This window comes from Lacerta agilis, chromosome Z, assembly GCF_009819535.1.
Source record: "Lacerta agilis isolate rLacAgi1 chromosome Z, rLacAgi1.pri, whole genome shotgun sequence".
NCBI lineage: Eukaryota > Metazoa > Chordata > Lepidosauria > Squamata > Lacertidae > Lacerta > Lacerta agilis.
The window spans coordinates 9,312,537-9,332,951 of record NC_046331.1 but is presented as its reverse complement, the minus strand read 5'-3'; the positions used below and the strand labels follow the sequence as shown (position 1 = coordinate 9,332,951).

General features: G+C 42.1%; 1 protein-coding gene across 8 annotated transcripts in view; it reads left to right on the top strand.

Annotated features, from left to right (window-relative positions):
- Nucleotides 1-20,415, top strand: part of RALGPS1 (Ral GEF with PH domain and SH3 binding motif 1) — a 208,677-nt gene that overhangs the window by 158,239 nt on the left and 30,023 nt on the right. For all 8 annotated transcript variants that reach the window (XR_004425850.1, XM_033138378.1, XM_033138381.1 and 5 more), the window contains exon 12: nt 9,087-9,154. Coding sequence is in view for 7 of the 8 variants with exons in the window: in XM_033138378.1 (XP_032994269.1) it covers nt 9,087-9,154 (68 nt within the window). In the remaining variant the exon portion in view is untranslated. The remainder of the gene's footprint in view (nt 1-9,086; nt 9,155-20,415) is intronic.

The following is a 20,415-nucleotide window of genomic DNA, read 5'->3' as shown; positions in this document are numbered from 1 at the left end:
GATTGTTTAGTTAGTGGCTGTGGGTTGTTGTTCTCAGAGTAGATCCATTAAAATTAAAAGGCATGACTAACATGAATACATTACTTTAGATGAGTCTACTCTGAATAGGACTAGCCTTGGATCCAGCCCTTTCTCTTTTTTTCTTCTCTACTTCACTGCAGGAAGTAGAGAACTGAAGTCTTCTGTATGGTTTCATACTGATCAGGGGGGAAGGAAGAGTAGAAATAGGATAATGAACTACCCTTGTCTCTGTTGTTATTGTTGTTGTCGTGTCTGACTCTTCGTGACCCCATGGACCAGGGCACACCAGGCACACCTATCTTTCACTGCCTCCCGCAGTTTGGCCAAACTCATGCTAGTCGCTTCGAGAACACTGTCCAACGATCTCATCCTCTGTTGTCCCCTTCTCCTTGTGCCTTCCATCTTTCCCAACACCAGGGTCTTTTCTAGGGAGTCTTCTCTTTTCATGAGGTGGCCAAAGTACTGGAGCCTCAACTTCAGGATCTGCCCTGAGGTTTGTCTCTACCTTACCATAAAGACTAGAGAGACTGTTGGTTAGAATGTACTTCTGCTCTGCATGCATTAGCCTGTTAAAAAATTCTGAGGTTAATTTCCTGCCAATAAACACTCTACATCAAGATACAAAGAAAGGAAGGGATGTTCAATTGATATTAGAGCAGGCTTCCTCAACCTCGGCCCTCCAGATGTTTTGAGATGTTTTGAGACTACAATTCCCTGGTCCTGCTAGCTAGGGATCATGGGAGTTGTAAGTCAAAAACATCTGGATGGCCGAGGTTGAGGAAGCCTGTATTAGAGCTACTGAGGAAGGTCAGAAATTTTGATATGAATTTCAGTCTGGTGAAATTGTCAAAATAATTTCCTGTAAGGATTGCACTATTTACATTAGGCTTCTGAGAAAAGCCTTTGCAGCTTGCCAAAATTAACATGTTTTGCTAAAGATAGTCTTCCCCTATTTTGTGATACGATTTCATATTATCAGTTTTGGTTTAAACAGGTGCTTGCATTGTAGGTGGATGGAGCTATGCAATAAATATGGTGCCTTATTTGTTTTGAATTGTCAGTAGTAATTTAATGAGATGTTTAGTGTATTTTCTTTGCCTTTCTAAATTCATAAACTGTGAATAAAAATAAAGAGTGTTAAGTGGAAATAAATCAGTAAACATGATCTTGAACCTTCACACAGATTTTTATAAAACTCTCCCTTACTCTTTGCTTGCCTGGAATGATTAGAGATACATCTCAGCCAAATGCTTAACAAATTGTAAGTGCTGAACTTTAAGCACAATTGATAGACGAATTCTGTGCCAGAGGGTAGCGTGCCATGCTTCCTCACCAGGGCACCCGTCTGGGAACTGAATTCTGCTTCCTCAGATCTGAAAGTTCAAGTATGAGTAATGCCAAATCAAACATCAAATGGTTTCTCCAAAGGTTTTTCTTGCTTTTTTCCCTTTTCCTTTTTCCTTTTTACAAAACCACCTGCAGAGGTACTAACTGAACTATGTTCTCCATTTAAGTTCCATAGTATGGAGTGGAGTTGCCAATATTTAGGGACACCAGGCAGATATCCAGGCCAGTAAGGAGTGGCAAAACCCACTGCCGCCCTTAGGAAACAAGATTTACATGTTTGGGATAATAATTTATTGGCCCATAAAATCTCTTGAATAATCAGATCATGGACCAAGACTCTGAGAATAATTTTGTAGGCTTGAAACCAGAATGAAATACTGATGGAACAAATTTCCAGGATTTGGAGCAGGGTGTGATTACAGTAGGTTACAAACTCAGTTGTTGACATTTAAAAAAAGGAAGCAAGAAGCATCATCACAGTTTAAAAACACTAACCAACTTGTCAAAAGCATTCAATGGGTGTGGAGAAGAACCAGTGAAGAGGGTGGCATGGGTTGTGGTTTAGGGGACTGGTAGAGAGGTTTGGAGGACTGCATTTGTCCCCTGGGCCTCGGGTTCCTTATCCCTCTTTTGATTCAACCAATAGGCATGTGTAGCAGGTGTCAGAGAGCAGGGCTGTAGGATACTATGTTAAGTAATGGAAAGAAAGAGGAGAGACTGGCTGGACAAAATGACTGGTGGAATGTGAGGGAAGAAAAGGAGAAAATGGGAAGGAAGGAGACAAAATGAATGGACCAAGGGAGAGAACAAGAAGCAATTTCCAGAGAAGGGTTAGATATCAATAGAAAACCATCAACCACAAACTGATGAGTCCAAACTCCACCTCCACCACTTTGTGACTGGCTATGCCCCTACACCATCATTTTATGACTGGTGGGTGGGCCACAGTAATTCTGAACTAACTTTGGATATATTGCTAAACCGTATTTTGAACTCATGCCAAGATCCAGCTAACATAAATTAAAACAATCTGGAGTTTCTTTCACTGTCTCCTCCTTTCTCTCTCTTTAGAATAATTGATTGATTTCATAGTAATATAGCATTGAGCCACTCAAACAAAATCTGTAGAGTGTCACATGCTTATATCAGTCTCATGTAAGAAAAAGAATGAGTGAGAATACTGTCAAATAATTGAATAATTAAATACATCACTAGGGCATCAACCATCTGTGGCATAGCCCCTCTCTAGTAAGCATGAGTGACCAGAGGTCTTACATTAATGTCACTTTGGATGCAGTGCTAAACCATAGTTTGAACTGGTGTTGAACAAGCCAAGATTCAGCTGACAGACATTCATTCAAACTGCAGTTTGTCTCACCAAGTTCTGGTTTGCTGTCTCACCACCTCCTCTGTGACAATCCAACACTCACCATGAATCCTTTTGCATTGTTGGAGGACTGACAAGGTGTTACAATGCCACCAGTTCTCTTAATGCTGGCTGACTGCAAAAACTGGATTGAAAATGCTGATACTCTACACCTCTGCTTGACACGGCCTTGAACAAAAAAGCCCAAACATTTCTGAAGCTTCTATCCCTTCCTTCTTTCACTCCCAAGCCGTGCAAGGAAAAATAACAGAGATGCAGCATCAGATAGGGGAAGTAGCGTCAGCAAGTAACTTCAGAAACAACAACAACATTAATTAATTAATGATAGTTTTCTTCAGGAAATGCTTCTCCAGCTCTCCACTCCAAACTACTTTTGACACAAAAACTGAAATGAGCGTAAATGCAGGGCAGCCTTATACTACACTGTTGCCATGACTTTCACTTTGGCCAACATGCAAGCAATTGTGTGAAGTGAATCCAAGATGAAGGAAAAAATGCCTCATGTGTAAGTTTTTTAAATCTTAGATTACACCCTGAAACTGCACAATTGTCCAAGATCAGCCAAGAATCTGTTCCAACAGGAGGCCTGAAATAAACTCATAAAACCTTTTCATAAAGAAAACAGTCATCCATCCAGACTGGATAAATAAACATCTGGAATAGTATGGAAAAGGCCAGCCTCCAAAGCTATATGAGGTTAAAAGAAGATCTGCACAATAATGAATTGACAATCACTAGAACACTTGTTTAGCCACCATAGTGGATGAAGGTCTATTTCCAGGGACAGGATGCTATGAAAGCTGTTGGATTATTTATGCACGTTTTGGGCAATTCCCCAAAGATGAGCATTTAATTACATCAAGTTTAAAAACTTAACATTGGAGGGGGGGAACCTCCCCTCTAAAAATTCCTTTAACCACATCAGAGGCGGTGTGTTGTGGGCTGTATTTATTGTAACTTCCTCAGCATTGCTTGCTTTTTACAAGAAGCATGTCGTCATTTTTCAGATGCTGAAATCCAACAAATGGGAATTTTAAAATATATCTTTTGAGCTTTTCCTTCCATGAAAATGAGGGAATTCATTTACAATAATAACTTTATAAATAACAAATCTGTACATTGCAAGACTATCCACTGCATTTGTATCTTTAATCTGAATGTCTTAACTTTTTATAAAACTGAAACTTAGGTAATAGATTTGCTCTGTGCTCAAGTAGTTATTGTGGGACCAGTCCTCCACAAAGTTCTCATGCATAAACCATTGGTTTGAATGAGAGCCACACAAGAACTCTCTTTTACATCTTTCATTTTCATGAGGCTTGAGCAGGACCTCCTCCTAAGATTGTGTCATATATTTTTCGCATTGAATTTTTACCCAGTGGCAGATTTTGGTGGCCCTAATTTCTCAAACACCCTGCTTTTCTTGATGCTAGATGCATCCTTCCCACCCACTGAGAATGTTCATCAGGGGTCAGCAAACTAAGGTCCATGGGCCGGATCAGGCCCACCTGGGTCGTAAATCTGGCCTGCGCAGTGAAGCTGGAACCTGCCAGAAAGCCAGGACGCCTGGCAATGGCAACGGGAGAAAGAGGCCAAGCGGCAGTGGCTCTGCCACTCAATCACCGTGCCTGGTTTACCTCAGTGTGGCACGGGGATGTCTCTGCCAGTCAAACGCCGCGCCTGGTTTACCTCAGCGGCGATTGATTGGCAGAGACGTCCCTGCGCCACACAGGTAATCCAGGCGCGGCGTCTGATTGGCAGAGCCGCTGCCACTCAACCTCTTCCTCCTGTCACAAGGAGGCAAGGCAGTGCCCACTGCCGGCTCCTGCTCCCCCCCCCCCACCTCTGGAAGTCCACTTTCCCTTCCCCGCCAGCTTCCCGCCAGAAGGAGTGTGGTGGAGTCTCCTTCTTTGGAGGTCTTTAAGCAGAGGCTTGACAGCCATCTGTCAGGAATGCTTGGATGGTGTTTCCTGCTTGGCAGGGGGTTGGACTGGATGGCCCTTGTGGTCTCTTCCAACTCTATGATTCTATGATTCACCTGCGCCACCAGGAGACCGCCAGGAGATGCGGCATCTTGGCGCGTAGCTGCAACCTGCCCTGCCATTGGATGCACAGACACTAAGAGCCCTAAATACATGCTTACTCACAAGTAAGCCACAATCGTTTCAAGGCCACTAGTTCAGCGCCTGAAGAACTGCTGAAAATGAAATGTTCTACGGATCGTGCCCCTGCGAAGATAAGCACAGCGGCTGGCCCCCCTCGCCTCTTCTTCCAGCTTCTCTGGCCCACCACAAGGTCTGAGGGGCAGTGGACCAGCCCACGGCTAAAAAAATTGCCAACCCCTGATGTTCATGAATTGTAGACACGGCTGGCCTGAAGTGGAATTGTACATGAAATGGTTTGTTTGTAAGGCTCCTAAAGTTTTCTTGTGGCTGCACAAACATTTAAAAGCAGCATAGCCCTTCCTACATGCTTGCAGTCTAATACATGGAATACATTTAAGCAGTGGCGGAGGAAGCCTCTTCGCCGCCTGGAGCGGAAGCACCCCCCTGGGGGCGGGGCGTCACGGCGCACGTCGGCACTGCGCATGCCCGGAATTTCCGAGCATGCGTAGTGCATCCTGGCTGGCGCTGCTGCTCCCGCGGCGAGCCGGCGAGTGAGTGGGGCTGCCCCGTCTGTGCTGCTTTACGGATGGGGCAGCCCCACAATCCACCGCTCACTTGCCAGCTTGCCGTGGGAACAGCAGCGCCGACTCGGTGCATCTGGGCCGGCGCTGCTGCTCCTGTGGTGAGCTGGCAAGCGAGCAGCGACTTGTGGGGCTCCCCCGTCCATCCGTAAAGAAGCACAGACAGGGTGCTGGGCAGCAGGGGAGTGGTGGGAGGGGCCAGGGAGTGTCACCCCCCTCCCCTGGGACCCGGGGCGCCCTGCCCCCTACGCCCCGCCCTTCCTACGCCACTGCATTTAAGGCATTTACTGTTATTGCAGTGACCTAAGTGGAACAGCCATTGAAAGTTCTGGGAAAGAAGAAGCCGGATGGCAGTTGAGTTGCAGCTGAGCCAGTAGGGTGGCCCATGCTGTTTCATCTTTCCTGCTTGCAGCCAATTAAAAAAGAGTGCTTTCTTGGAGATAGGAAGCAAATGAGACACTTCTAGTACCAAGGCTACACTAGGGAATTTTAACCATTGTGAATGGTGTTCTTGTTTTTGATGGGGTCACATTCCCTCTGAAGGAACAGATTTGCAGCCTGGGTGTGCTGTTGGGTCACCCTTGTCACTGGTGGCGCAGGCTGCCTCCACAGTATAGAGCAGCTTCTACTTGCTTAGTTTGTGCGCCAGCTGTTGTCCATACTTTGGCAATTTTTAGAAGGCTTGGTTGGACTCCCTATAAACAAATAAGGGTCATAATAACACCACTGGTATTACCACTGGTATTATACTTAGTGTTCTAAAAACTGTTCCTGGTGACAGGTACCTAACCATCTTATTTTGACACCTGGAAAATTTATAATTTTTCGCAGTTTGCAGGGGTATCTTACAAACACCTACAGACTAGCACTGAATCTTAGAAAATGGAACATTTCCAGCATTGTTATCACTCCTGTTCTGAAGTATGACTACAACCGTAACTGCACACTTCAACATTTAGCAGAACAGGTTTTATGTTTTAGAATCACATTTATATAGTACTTAAACAAAGTGTGTGTGTGTGTGTATTACCATTCAAAATAGCTCTCTGGGTATTTCTCTACTTAGTATAACTAGTTAATCCTGCCTGCAAAAAGAAAAAAGAAAGAAAGCACAAAAAGAGCCCAGTTGCAATGCTATACATAGTTGCCCTAAAAGTAAATGCCATTAAATACAGTGGGACTTACAGTGGGGGTGAATATGCAGATGCCTGTGCTGTAAGAGTGACATTCATTACCAGTAATTCCCCCTTATGCTCTCTCAATAAGAGCAATGAGTACGAGATAGCCACAGCTTCTTTCTCATCTCTAAAGAAATGAAGGAATGAAAGGGGTACATGCCATTAATCAAGAAAGAAAGGGTAAATTAAATTACTAAAATAGTCCAAAAACCCGAATCAAATGAAAATAGTTATCATCATCATCATCATCATCATCATCACCACCTAAACTGTAGCCTTGAGGCAATTTACACATAAGGTAATTAAAAACAGTTAAAAACAAAGAAGCAGTCAATGTTTGACTAAAGAATTGGTTGTAGTTGCTGTTTCAAAAGTGTATAATCCTCTTCTCTGTTTGTAAAACTCTGCAAAGCTCTTCTCTTTGCATAAATTAGGTTATTGGTGAGCCCTAGATTAGTCATGGTTAACAAAATGCTGGGGGGGGGGTCAAAATTCCAGAGGCACCTTGTGCAGTGTGTGTGTGTGTGTGTGTGTGTGTCTGTCTGTCTGTCTGTCTGTCTGTCTATATTTGTTGAGGGGGTTGTCCACACCATTACGGAAGTGGAACAGGTTGCATGTTTGTCTGCTCTTACAGAGTGAATGTTTGTTTCTCTCAAATAATGTGATACACTGTTGTCAACATATGAATATAGCTCACCAAGACTTGGGATGGTCTTAGCCAGTGATACCCTATTACTTTGCAGTGTTTGTGAGTTATACATGAAGACTGTGACAACAGAGAATTAATAGAATATGTTCAAGTGTCTGGTGAGGGAATCTGTAGCTATTAAACTTATTTAGTGCTGTTTGTAAGGGAAAGTGCATTTTCATGGATGTCTTCTCTGCAGACATGTGTGCATACCTCCTACTTTGGGGGGGTGGGCAGTGTTTTGATAATGTTGCACTCGACGCCAGAACTCTGGAACATGAGCTGGCTTATTACAATGCATTCTTTGTCTTTTGTGTTTCCCTTCTCTTTCCCTTCTCATCTTTCTCTGCCTGCACAGGACCCCACCTCTTGCTTCCCCCGTGGTTAAAATAACTTTCATATGAGAGTGGCAGTTTACAGCTCCATACCCTCTAACATTTCTCCCATGAAAATGAGGACATCCCATTCCATAATATTAATTTTACTATTTATACCCCACACATCTTACTGGGCTGCCCCAGCCACTCTGGGCAGCTTCCAACATATATAAAAACATAATAAAACATTAAACATTTTTTTAAGGAAAAACTTTCCTATATCGGATTACCTTCAGACGGCTCGGGGGTCAGATAACTCTATACCCTCTAACATTTCTCCAATGAAAATCGAGACATTCTAAGGAAAAGTGGGACATTCTAGGATCAAATCAGAAACCAAGGCAGCTTCTCTAAATCAGGGATGTCCCTGGAAAATAAGGACACTTGGAGAGTCTGCGGCTCACTTCTGGGGGGCTATAAACCAGGCTCTTAATCATGTGTGTAGAGTCATGTATAAGGAATGCACACATCAGAGGCTATCTGTAACTACAAAGCTTCTTGCTTGTCAATCCACATACCACCTTCAGTCCCTCCAGAACAAGATCTATTTTCATGTACAGTCATACCTCGGGTTACGGCCGCTTCAGGTTGCGCATTTTCTGGTTGCACACCGCGCCGAACCCTGAAGTACCGGAACGGGTTACTTCCAGGTTTGGCGCTTTGCGGGTTGTGAACGCACCTCCTGCACGGATCGTGTTCGCAACCCAAGCATCCACTATATACATATGCAGTTTTCCCTGATGCACAGTGATGCTTTTTTTTCTTTTTCTTTTTTATGTTTACTTCAGTTAGTAGCCCACACTTTCCCAAGAGCAATGACAAATAAATATAGAAGACAAGGTCCTGTTCTGGAAGGAGGAATGGTAGGAAGAAAGAAGGGCAACTGGGGGGGGGACACCAATCTGCTGCTGCCCAGCAAGCCACAAAACAGCAGAGGATCACTGGACAAAGGAGTGGAGATTTGGCCTACTGGCAATTCTTATTACAGCAGCTGCCACTCCCTTCGCATCTCTTTTGCCTCTTTATTTGAAATTTTGCTGTCAGGAATCACTTTTTGGGGAGGGGAGGCAGACTGGTTCAGAGCTCACTAGTTAGCAATCCTTGCGCATTACAGTATAAGCAGACAAAAGGGGCTGTTTTTCATTCATGTCTTACCTAGTGTTAATGGCTGCTTAAACATCTTCTCAGTAAAGATCTGTGTTTACCAAGTGTAAAAAAATTCTGTTGGGCTTCACATTGCAAGGATTTAATACTTTAGTATGCACCAGTCATATCCAAAGAATGTAAGAGATGTCCAGGCTAAGCTAGATTTCCTGCTTTCAACCAATAACATAAAAAAGTTTATCCCTTTGCTTTTGTTAAGCTATTTAATTCCTGACATGTCACCATTTCTCTTTTCCAGATTATCCTTAAGAATTGAGCCAGGAAACAGCTCTCCACGACTGGTATCTTCAAAGGAAGATCTTGCAGGTATGATTAAATTTATTGGGAATGTTAAGAACCCTACAACATAGCATTACTTAACTTTACAATTTCACAGTCATTTTTGCTGTTGGTCAGGGCTGCGCACCATTTTCTGTCCAAGGACCACCCTGATGATTCCCTTTGCATAGGCACCCTGATGTTTATGTGGTTGTGACACACACTTGGGCCTGTTTGTTTTCCTTTGACAGATGTCCTCAGATGTTGTTAAACTATTTCTAATGTATAGTGAAGGGCAAGATTCCACAGTGTTTATGGAGATGAGGTGAAATGACTGGAGTGTTTCATAGCATTCAGAGCTACTGTACTGGGACTATGGTTTTCAGAAAGCCGTACTGCAAAAGTTTTATCTTAGATCAATAATGGTTGAGAAGACTGGTTATTGCATAAGACATAAAATCCATCAATCAATAGTCTGATCCCAATTTGAGAAGTGTGCTTTCTCTGTCACCATCAATATTCAAAATTTAGTGATCAGTGGCATTCATGTGTGAATGCTTGACAATGCCTGATAAATTTTGTGAATGCCTGAAAATAGATTTCTGTTTCTTCAGTTCTTGGATATTAACAAGTAAATGCTGACAATGATATTTACCTGAGAATTATTTATGATTTCCTTATAGTGATGATGCTTCCTATTGGAAGGAACAAGCAGGGTCTACTGAAAGCTTTCTTCTCCTCTCTAGGAGGAGGAGGAGTCATCCTTCTCACCCGACCAATTCTGGTAATGGTTGGGACCGTGGATGGACAGTTTAAAAGCACAGATTTGAGCTTTCAGAACATTGACAACATTTATCAGACATTATCAACATACAGTGATTGTATTCACTATTGTAATTCCATAATTTTGAATATTTACCAGCCAACAATCTTGGGTAGTTGTGGTAGTTTTTGCATTTTGAATGTTCACTGCAGAATGTATACAAAATTGACAAAGTTGTCTTCATTCATTTTACAAATAATAATTAGGATTATAATATACCTGAAGCTTAAACATGTATCTTAGCAATTCAGCTGTCATTAAGAATAGATTTGCATCCAAAAAACAAAACAAAAACTCCATTTGTGAATAGGAAACTGGGTTGGGAAATGATTGGGAAACTGGATAGGTCATTTTGTGTGTTGCGTTGGAAGAGACTTAGTATTATTATTATTTATTCATTTATACACCGCTTATATGCCAAAATGGCTTCTAGACGGTTACAACTATAAAACCAATTAGAAAATCCATACATAATTAAAATATACAATAACAATTCCATTAGGACATTGAAACATCCATAATTAATATGTACCCTAAAACAACCATTTAAAAAGCATTATACTTAAAACAGTTGAACAGTTAAGACAGTAACATCAGAAGTTGAGTTCCTGGAACACTTTCCTAAACAGGTACCAGTATGTCTTCAAGAGCTGACAGAATGACAATAATGATTGGTCTCTCGTATTTCTGTAGGGAGAGCATTCTACCATACTGTTGCCACCAGTTCAGAAACCATAATAATGGCTATAGCAATGTCATCAGTGGAGTTACATGCAATAAGCTGGAGTGCCTTGAGCAGAATAGCTCGAGAGAACACATAAAAGTGAACTGAGACCAAGCCAACTCTATGCTGCTAAACACCACTGTGTAGCAGATACACAATGCAGATAAATGTTTGTATATAGAATATATACAATAGAGGGAAGAACAGAAGCTGCCACCAAAATATATAGCAAATACGAAACAATAGGCAGATGTGCTGGAATCTCTACAATATAAACTTTGCATTTTTATATTAAGGTGGCTTAAAAAAAAAAATAAAAACCACCCACTGATACATAGGTTTCTACGCTTGCCTTCTGCAATGGGTTTTTAGTACTAGTTTCATCTTTCGGCTTATTGTCATAGCAGCAGCAGTGTGTGTCCTCAAGGTGCATGGTGCAGACGGGCACATCAGGGGGGTATGGAGGGCGATGTGAGGAGGATGCAGCAGGGCAGGCATACACCCTTAAAAACAGTCTGATTGGGCTGATTGGAAGGGCACAATTCCGTTGTGTCCTCCTGATGCCCTGCCAGCCCCACACTGCTTTGTGAGGCTGAGATAAGGGTCAGACTTGCAAAGCGGTGCAGGGCTGCCAAGGGTGGTGTGAAGAGTAAAATGCACCCCCAAAAAACCCTTTGCCTGCAGCAACAGCCCCCCTCACCCTGTCCACACTACACCCCTGTGTCATAGAATACATATACCGTATTTTTCCACCTATAAGACGCCCCCATGTATAAGACGCCCCCTATTTTTGGGGGACTCAGATTTAAGAAAATGGGGGGAGATGGCCCAGAATATAAGACGCCCCCCCCTAATTTTTGACATTTATTTTTTAAGAGAAATACCTAGTCTTATACACAGGGAAATACAGTAGTTCAGCTTGAGTAGTTTTGAGAGAGTAGCTCTCACAGAGAGTAGCTAGAAGCCTAGGTTGTCAGAACAACATGTAAAAGTTTTTCTAATCCTCCCCCCCCCCTTTGAAGTCTGGTAAATTGGTAAGAGTTTTAATCCAGTTTCTTTCTCTCTCTCTCTCTCTCTCTCTCTCTCTCCTATCTCTTCCTCACATGCACACAAACATGCACGATAAAAAGGAACTGTTTCTAAATCTGTGGGCTTGGCCAGGACAGTTTGGCACAGGGGCAAGATTAGCTAGCCAAGCCCACCTCACCAGCCTCCATCTCCACATGGAGACTGCCAGAGACCAGTTCTCCTGGGTGGCATTGATTCAGAGCCTCGTTGTCAGGTTTATTTCCACTGTGCATCCCACTGGTTTGGACAGGAGATGATTTTTTAAAACCCAAACTGCTGTTGTATAAAGGAACATAGCCATGGGATAGAAGTGAATACTCTGTAACTAGCATAGTTTGATGTGCTTGAGGTTGATTATATACATTAACCTTTTAATCAGCCCCTACCAACAAATCAGAAAGCAAGGCAATCTCCCATGACATGCCTCCTTCAGGGTTTATAACTACCGGTATTTAAATTCTTCTTTCTTTGAGAGCTGTCTAAGTGGTTCTTGCATGAAAAATCAGCGTTGCTAAATTGGTTTAGCGTGCAGTGTAAATGTTGCCATGCTGATGTGTTTATACTGTTGTATCTTTCTCAGTAGATTTAATACTGGCAATGAGTTTAGCTAACTTTCACTTGCTCTGAGGTATTGTGTTATAGCACACACCTCTTACGCCTGATATGTTAGGGCATGCTCTTCTAAAATATTTTGCTCCTGCAGTTTAGCTGATAGTATCCCATCCTATCAATATTTTCATAGTTTGTTTGAATTATACAATATCTGTCTTCTGGGTCTATGCAGCTGAACAAACATGCGCTTCCATAGGGTATGCAATAGATAAATGCAATTGGCAGACTTGAAGTAAAATTACTTCCAGTACATGGCATAGAAAATGCAGTGGGAGATACCATTAGATTCTTCCAATACATTCCTCAGGATAATTCTGCAATATTCCCACCACAGTACATCAAAGGGAGATACAGGAAAAACATCTTATGAGTAAGGCTCCACAGATTACATCTTTATGCAAACCAGAGAGCTGTAATCTAGTTCAGAATGACTGGTCACTTTTCACCAGAATGTTCCCTGTCGCAAATGACAGTAAATCCTGCATTTTCAAGAACCATTTTTATGTGTGTGAGTGTTACCTGTATATAGTGGCTATGAGTCATCGAGCCTTAGCCACGAACTCAACTCATCGGATAGGCAAAGTACAGCCTCTCAGTCTCATTCCCATCCCCTCTTGTCTGCAGTTTTTGGAAATGCTGACCTACCAGATAAGATTGCTGTAAGGAGTACTAGCAACATATGTGAAGTGCTAGGCAAAGTAAAAAAATTCCTCAAAAATCCGCATTATGACTAGAGGCCAAAATCTTGCAGTTTTGGGGGTAGACAGTTACCAAACTACCTTAGTATGTGGCACCAATAGTTACCTCTCACTGCTGACATCTAGATTAAATAGTGTGATTTCTAGGCAGTAACACGGGTCCTATCAATTTAAAAAACCAAATAACGACTAGTTATTCTGCAACTTCACTGCTAGCTTCAGGGTCCTGGTTTGTACAAAGTCCTCTTCCTAAGCTACACCTTTGAAGATTGCCCATCCTACAGAAGTGAAGCATTGCAAAGATAATTCTATAGATACAATTGCCTGTTGTTCATTGTTTGCTCTCTAAAAATATCCTGACTAATTTTACTGAAATTGCTTAATTCCATTCATGACAAAGTTCCCAATATATACGTATTGACCCCCCCCCCCGCCCCCGGAACAGGTATCTGTGAGATTTTCCTAACATCTAGAATTCTAGAATTTAGATTTCATAATGAGCAGAGGGTTGAAATAATAGATTTCTGAATTGTTGCTGACTTCATTTTCAGTGTTTGCTCATGAGCTTCCATTTGCATTCTTAAGTATGTGTAAGTGATACCCAGCTCCCTGTAATTGCCAGTTGACTGAAGTATCCAAATTAACTGTGCTGTATCCTGTTTCTGTGATATGCATGGACAAGAGGAATGTGGTATGCACAACGTTCCTAATTCCCTAATTCAGAAGTTCGTTTTGGAACACGAGAGGTAGTATAAATATGTCTTCAAACCAGACTAAACAAATCAGGACATGCAAACTGATATACCAGCTATTATCCTGAAGGCAGTTTCTGTTCTAAAGTGTCATTGGTGTGCCAGCTTTGTGTTTTGCCATATTGACAGAAATAAGTATAACTGCTTTGGAAGTACCCGGGTAAGATATGGAGAAGGATTTCACTTGATGTTTAGAGGGGCTTTTGTATGAATTTGTCTTGTATCTCATTGGGAACTATTTGAACATATTCCTTTGTAAGAAGAAATAATTGAATTTACAAAATGTGTTTGCTTCTGATTGCCACATTTTCCGTTGCCTTTTTTGTACAATCCAGTGCTGCTTTTAAATCATCATGTTACAGAAGTTTGGTGCCTCCCCCTCTTTCTGCTGAGCAGTAGCAAGAGTCTGTGGGGTTCCAGGCACCCCCCCCCCAGGGTCTGTGTTCCTTTGGAGAACTGAGACACTGTCGTAGCTTTAAGAAATATAGTATATTCACTTATTTACACCTGCATGGAGGGAGTCTAGATCTTACAACATGGTCATTTCATGAGAGAATTGTCCCCCACAACAGTTCAGCCAGCCTTCAGCCAGCCTGCCAAAGATGGATTCTTCCTCCTTCTTCTCAGAACACTCTACTAAAAACTCTCTTTTCCTCTAACCTCACACCCAGTTACCCTGGCAACCTTCTAACCCCCCAGTCTCTGTTCACACCTCAGGGCAAAGAGGGAGGATAGTTCTCTTGCATTGCCAATGGATCTCAATGACCCTGTATTGTCTCTTAATGGCCCTAGCTTGGCCAGGTCATTTTGCATAGACTAGCTCAGGAATTCCTGTGCAGGTTGTATCTCTCCCTTCACATCCCAAATAATAAAAATCCTACCATTTATTAATTTCTGGGGTTCAGGAGGGTCCCTCTGAAATCTATAACACCTTCACCCCTTCAGCAAAAGGGACTGCTTTCCACAGCTATGCAAGAAATAAAAGAAAAGTTACTAACAGCATTCAGAACACAATGTCAGAGTAGATCATAGAAACATGACACATTTAAAAACACAATAACAGCTCCTCTTTGAGCAATCTCCAGCTTCCCTGGGATCCTCCAGGCTTTCTCTTTCCTCTTGGGGTACACTCTGGTCACTGTTCCACATCCCAATGCCGCTTACCCAATCGCCCACACTTGGCAGCGAAGATGATGGCTTTCCCCAATATATTTAATCCAGGATGCCAGCCTCAGTGCCAGTTGTCTTACCCAAAGGCCCTTCTTTATCGCTATCATCATTACTCATCAGAACAATTTGTAGGGTTGCCATATGTCCTCTCTTTCCTGGACACATCCCCTTTTTCAATATTAAAATGATCCCAGCCTTGCAAAGCAGCACAGGGCTCTGATTAGATCCTCCCCCCCCCCCAGCTTAGGCAGGGTGGTGCGAGAAGGACACCACGCACCCTTCAGTACCAGCCCCTCAAGGGTGAAGTTGAGATTGAAGGGCACATGGCATCCTTCATGGCGCATGGCCACCCTCCCTGAGCTGCTTTGTGAGGCTGGGATCTGATCAGATATGTTTCACATTCACTTTTGCCTCTGGCCCCACCCATCACTGGCATGTAGCCCATGGAAATTTGCTTAGAAGGGGATATGGCCCTTGGGTTAAAGAAAGTTCCCCACCCCTGATAGAGATAAATACATTGAGACAAGTAAGAAAAGTTCAGTGGAGCTAAAGACCATATACATGGAGTGGCAGTAGGTCTGCTTCATGGAAATGCATGACCCCAATGAATTCAAGAGAGCAAAAAAGTGGTCCATTCACAATTGTTGTCACTGATTATCAAAACTTACTAGCTATGTTGATTCAACACTTGTAAAAGAAACACATACCGGTAGTGCCAATTAAGTCACAAACTGAATTAAATTCACTGATTGAATAGTTCAGCTATTTCATGCTGGAACCTTCTTTGAACTCTTGCTGTTGAAAATTGGTGGCTTCTAGATTAGCAGTAGAGTGTTATGGGAGTCAGAAATGTTTTCCCACTAGTGTCAGAATATTGTCACTTCTTATGCCAACCTTTACATTTTTTCCTCTTGCATGGCCTGTTTGTCCCATGTAGACAGCAGAAGGGCATTGTTGTCAAGGGATGGTTTATATCAAGTTGGAGGATGTGCAGATGAGTGTGCCACTGATGCTGTGGTTGCTGGTTATGAGTTCTGTAGCTGAGTAGATATGTGGGCATAGTTGGCATTTGCTTGTTGCAGGGTCTATATCACATGTTTAACTATCTGCAATGTGATTAATCATTTAGCAATTTTGGATTAGACTGTTCTTCCTTGCTGAATCTTACAGCTTGCAGAGACTTCTTTTGGTGCAAAAAAAAAGTGCTAGAATAAAGATACACGCACCTGCTTGTAGTTTGGCCCTTCCACTGCTGGTTCTCTGGAATTTGTGGATATTCTGTAAGTTATGACACTCAGTTAATATGTCAGTGCATAGCCAATGGCTAGGAAGGATGGGAATTATAGACCAATAACATCTGGAGGACCATAAGTGTTAATATTATAGTAGTTTGCCGAGAAAGCTTCTGCCCACATATATATTCCAAGGTGTAAGCCACTTTACCATTCTTCATTTAAGCTTGCAGGTTTTCCTCTCTGTAGCTAATAGCAGCTCTAGGGAGGTGATCTGAACCAGGCTGCAGCAGCAGTTATCTCTCACCCCTCACACCACAGACTTAAGGGTTCAGCAAAACGAAAATTAATGTCAGAAACACCAAAATTATAGCTCCAGTATCACATATAGTCTGGCCCACATTGGCCCTGTTTCTTTATTTTTAAAATAGTCCTCAAGTGCATTATAGGAATGATGAAAGAATGTTCAGATTTAAAAAAATAAAGTTGTAGAAAGAAATGTTGAGCATGATGTGAAACAGGATCCTTTGGCATTGTTGTATCCAGGAAAGATTATCATCCATCTCTTTGAGATCAAAAACCTTTGGAACAGGATGAGTGTTTATTTTGTCACATAAGTGAGCGAAACTGAATAGTTCCTGAAGAACAGATTCTTTGCAAACTGTGAGCTTTATCATTTTGTCACATTAAGCTTTCAGTAGCATCTGTTGTGGTTGGGCTTGATCAGGCCCACTTCTCTCCCATATAAGCTTTTTGTGGTGGGGGGGGATAGGTTTGTTTAGTTGAAGGCTGCCTACAATGGCCTTTGAAAATACTCCTGTAGCTCCATTCTTCCATTAGGTTTTCCATCTGAGGCTGGCTCTAGCATGCAGTTTTGACAGACTCACCACTGCCTTTTGGTCCTTGCCCAGCTAGAAAGCTCTAATCTGCTGCCAATAATACAATAAATGCCATCGGTTTTTCATACGTATGTGTGTTAGTGCCCACTAAACAAGCAGCACTTATAGGACTATAAAAGTGTTGTTAAACAGATCAAGGAATGAACCTTTCTGAAGCTTAAATGCATTCCTGAACCAAGTTGTTTAAGCAGAGTTGCTTGTGTGGTGTGATACTGAGAACAACTAATTAAACACACAAAAAATCAGCTGTTGCCCCAGCAACAAAAACTTTCAGTGTGGTCAATACATTGTATAGTTGGAACTGGAGCAGACATTTTTTGTTATGGTGTTCCAAGATATTTCTATTAGAAATCCCTATTTTTAGTGGCTCATAACTTTCCCTTAGTTCATGCTGGAATATCCTGGACCATGGAGCTTATCTCAATCACTACTAAAAATGAAGAGAGGGGGATTTCTTTATTGTCTCCATTCTTTGGATTCTAGATTTGCAACGTGGTAGGGTCAGCGTGTCCCTTTTACATCAGGCATACTGGCTTTTGCAGCATGTGTGAAATTCTGCCCAGGGTCAGCCAAGTTACAGTCCTCTGAAAGACAGGGGTTAGTACGTGTTCAGCAGAGAGGGTTATTCAGTAAAGTTCCATTCCACTAAGACTGATTGTTTTCAGCTTAGAGGAGACACAATTCTTCTTTCCCCCTGCCCCCCAACCCTGGCAGTGGTTCCTTCAGTCCATCAGGGGCTACCTGATTATGAAAACTGTTTTCTGTAATCTTACTCATACTGCAGAAGACAAAGAGCTTCCACAGAAATAATAAAAAGACTGGATTTATGGTACTAAATAAAAAGCAGTGTGTGCCAGTTAGGACTGCATTGGGGCATATAGACTCATTAGCCTGGAGGGAAAAAAGAAGCTACCAAAGGAGAGGGACATGGGAATGCTGAAGGTTGAAATGGAAAATTACTATCCTTATTGGAAAATTACTATCATTTATTCCCATCAGGTGTCAAGGAGATAAATGACTACAACCTTCAGAAGACATCTGAAGGCAACCCTGTATAGGGAAGTTTTTAATGTCTGGTGTTTTATTTTGTTTTTATGTGTGTTGGAAGGTGCTCAGAGTAGTTGGGCCAACCCAGCCAGATGGGCAGGGTATAAATAATGACTTTTGGGGGGGGGAGTAAAAAATTGGGGGTAGTCTTATACACGGATGGTGAATGCACAGGGGTTTGAGCTCTGGCACAGGTGGCCTGGGCTTGGGTTCAGACTCTGACTCTGACGTGGATGACCCAGGTGGCCCAGGCTCAGCCTCTTGAAATATGGCAATCCTAACTTTGGCCAACCTCCCATCAGAATTCTTCTGTTGATGTTTAAAATACTGATTTATTTATTTTTGTGTTAAAATAAAATAGGGGTTGTCATATATAGGAGCATCTTATACACACAAAAATACAGTAATAACATTATTATTATTCCAGTTACAGGTAGGTAGCCGTGTTGGTCTGCCATAGTCAAAACAAAATAAAAAATAAAAAATTCCTTCCAGTAGCACCTTAGAGACCAACTAAGTAGCACCTTAGAGACCAACTTCAGTGAAGAAGTGTGCATGCACACGAAAGTTCATACCAAGAACAAACTTAGTTGGTCTCTAAAGTGCTACTGGAAGGAATTTTTTATTTTGCTATCATCATCATTATTAGTAAAATGTCTGTGTTGAGGTCACACATGGGGTGTTCTGTAGCGCTAATGAGCTGAGTTATCATAATCCATTCAGGTGAGCAGCAGCTTCTTTGATTCCTTTTCTATAGTGAAGTTTGTATGTTGGCCATCTGATGACTGCAGAATTAAGGGTTCGTTCCTACCCTGATAACCATCTTTAGCAAATGCCTGCTCCCACTCCACTGAAGATCATTTCATTGAAATGTGGTTTTCTTGCAAAGTGTCCTTTGACAACATGAAACTCAGTCAATACAGCTTTATTCTCCAGCAATTTTGGCTTTGACATGTCAGAGCAAACCAGCTGTCTGCTTGTTTGCCAACCAACTTTCCAGAAATCATACCAAGTGATGGACAAGAGACAAAAGTACTTTTCATAACAGAGTAGTTTTATATTGATGGCTGGTTTTCTGTTTCTTCTGCCACCATTCATGCTAAATTCTGAATGCTACCCATAGAGTAAAACTAGCCCATTACTACCATTTATATGTAGTAAAAAAGCTTTTAAATTCAGAGTTGTACAAAGTACCTACGTTTCTAGAAGTTGTAGAATTCTAATGGGGGCATTTTAAGTTTTTTAGTGGTGCCACAGAATCATGAGGACTGGGTTGTTGTTTAGCCGTTTAGTCGTGTCTGACTCTTCGTGACTCTATGGACCAGAGCATGCCAGGCACTCCTGTCTTCCACTGCCTCCCGCAGTTTGGTCAGACTCATGTTGGTAGCTTCAAGAACACTGTCCAACCATCTCATCCTCTGTTGTCCCCTTCTCCTTGTGCCCTCAATCTTTCCCAACATCAGGGTCTTTTCCAGGGAGTCTTCTCATGAGGTGGCCTAAGTATTGGAGCCTCAGCTTCAGGATCTGTCCTTCCAGTGAGCACTCAGGGCTGATTTGCTTCAGAATAGATCGGCTGGATCTTCTTGCAGTCCATGGGACTCTCAAGAGTCTTCTCCAGCACCATAATTCAAAAGCATCAATTCTTCGCTGATCAGACTTCTTTATGGCCCAGCTCTCACTTCTATACATCACTACCGGGAAAACCATAGCTTTAACTATAGGGACCTTTGTCGGCAAGGTGATGTCTCTGCTTTTTAAGATGCTTTCTAAGTTTGTCATTGCTTTTCTCCCAAGAAGCAGGCATCTTTTAATTTCATGACTGCTGTCACAATCTGCAGTGATCATGGAACCCAAGAAAGTAAAACCTCTCCATTTCTTCCCCTTCTGTTTGCCAGGAGGTGATGAGGACTGGGAGACAATATCTATTTGGACACCACTTAAAATATTTCAACTGTTCACATTTTCCAATCAAGTGTCTATGATGAAAAAAGCCATCTGTGTTCCTGTAACGTAGACTAAAAGATGTCCAACATGAGCACCACAGCCAGCAGACGGATTGTTTTGGAACATGTGCTTCAATAATTTTTCCCAGAGAATGTTTTAACGTAATACAGAGCAGAAATTGTGTATGTTCCCAGCATCTGATAGCTCTTAAATGTAGAAAAGTGTTAAAGAATTGTTCTCATTCCTAAAACCTCACCATTAAGTTTCTAGCAGCTTTCCGTGTTCCTCAGTAATGCATTTTGGTCTGATGCAAACCTGCTTTGCATTTTTGCTGTATGCA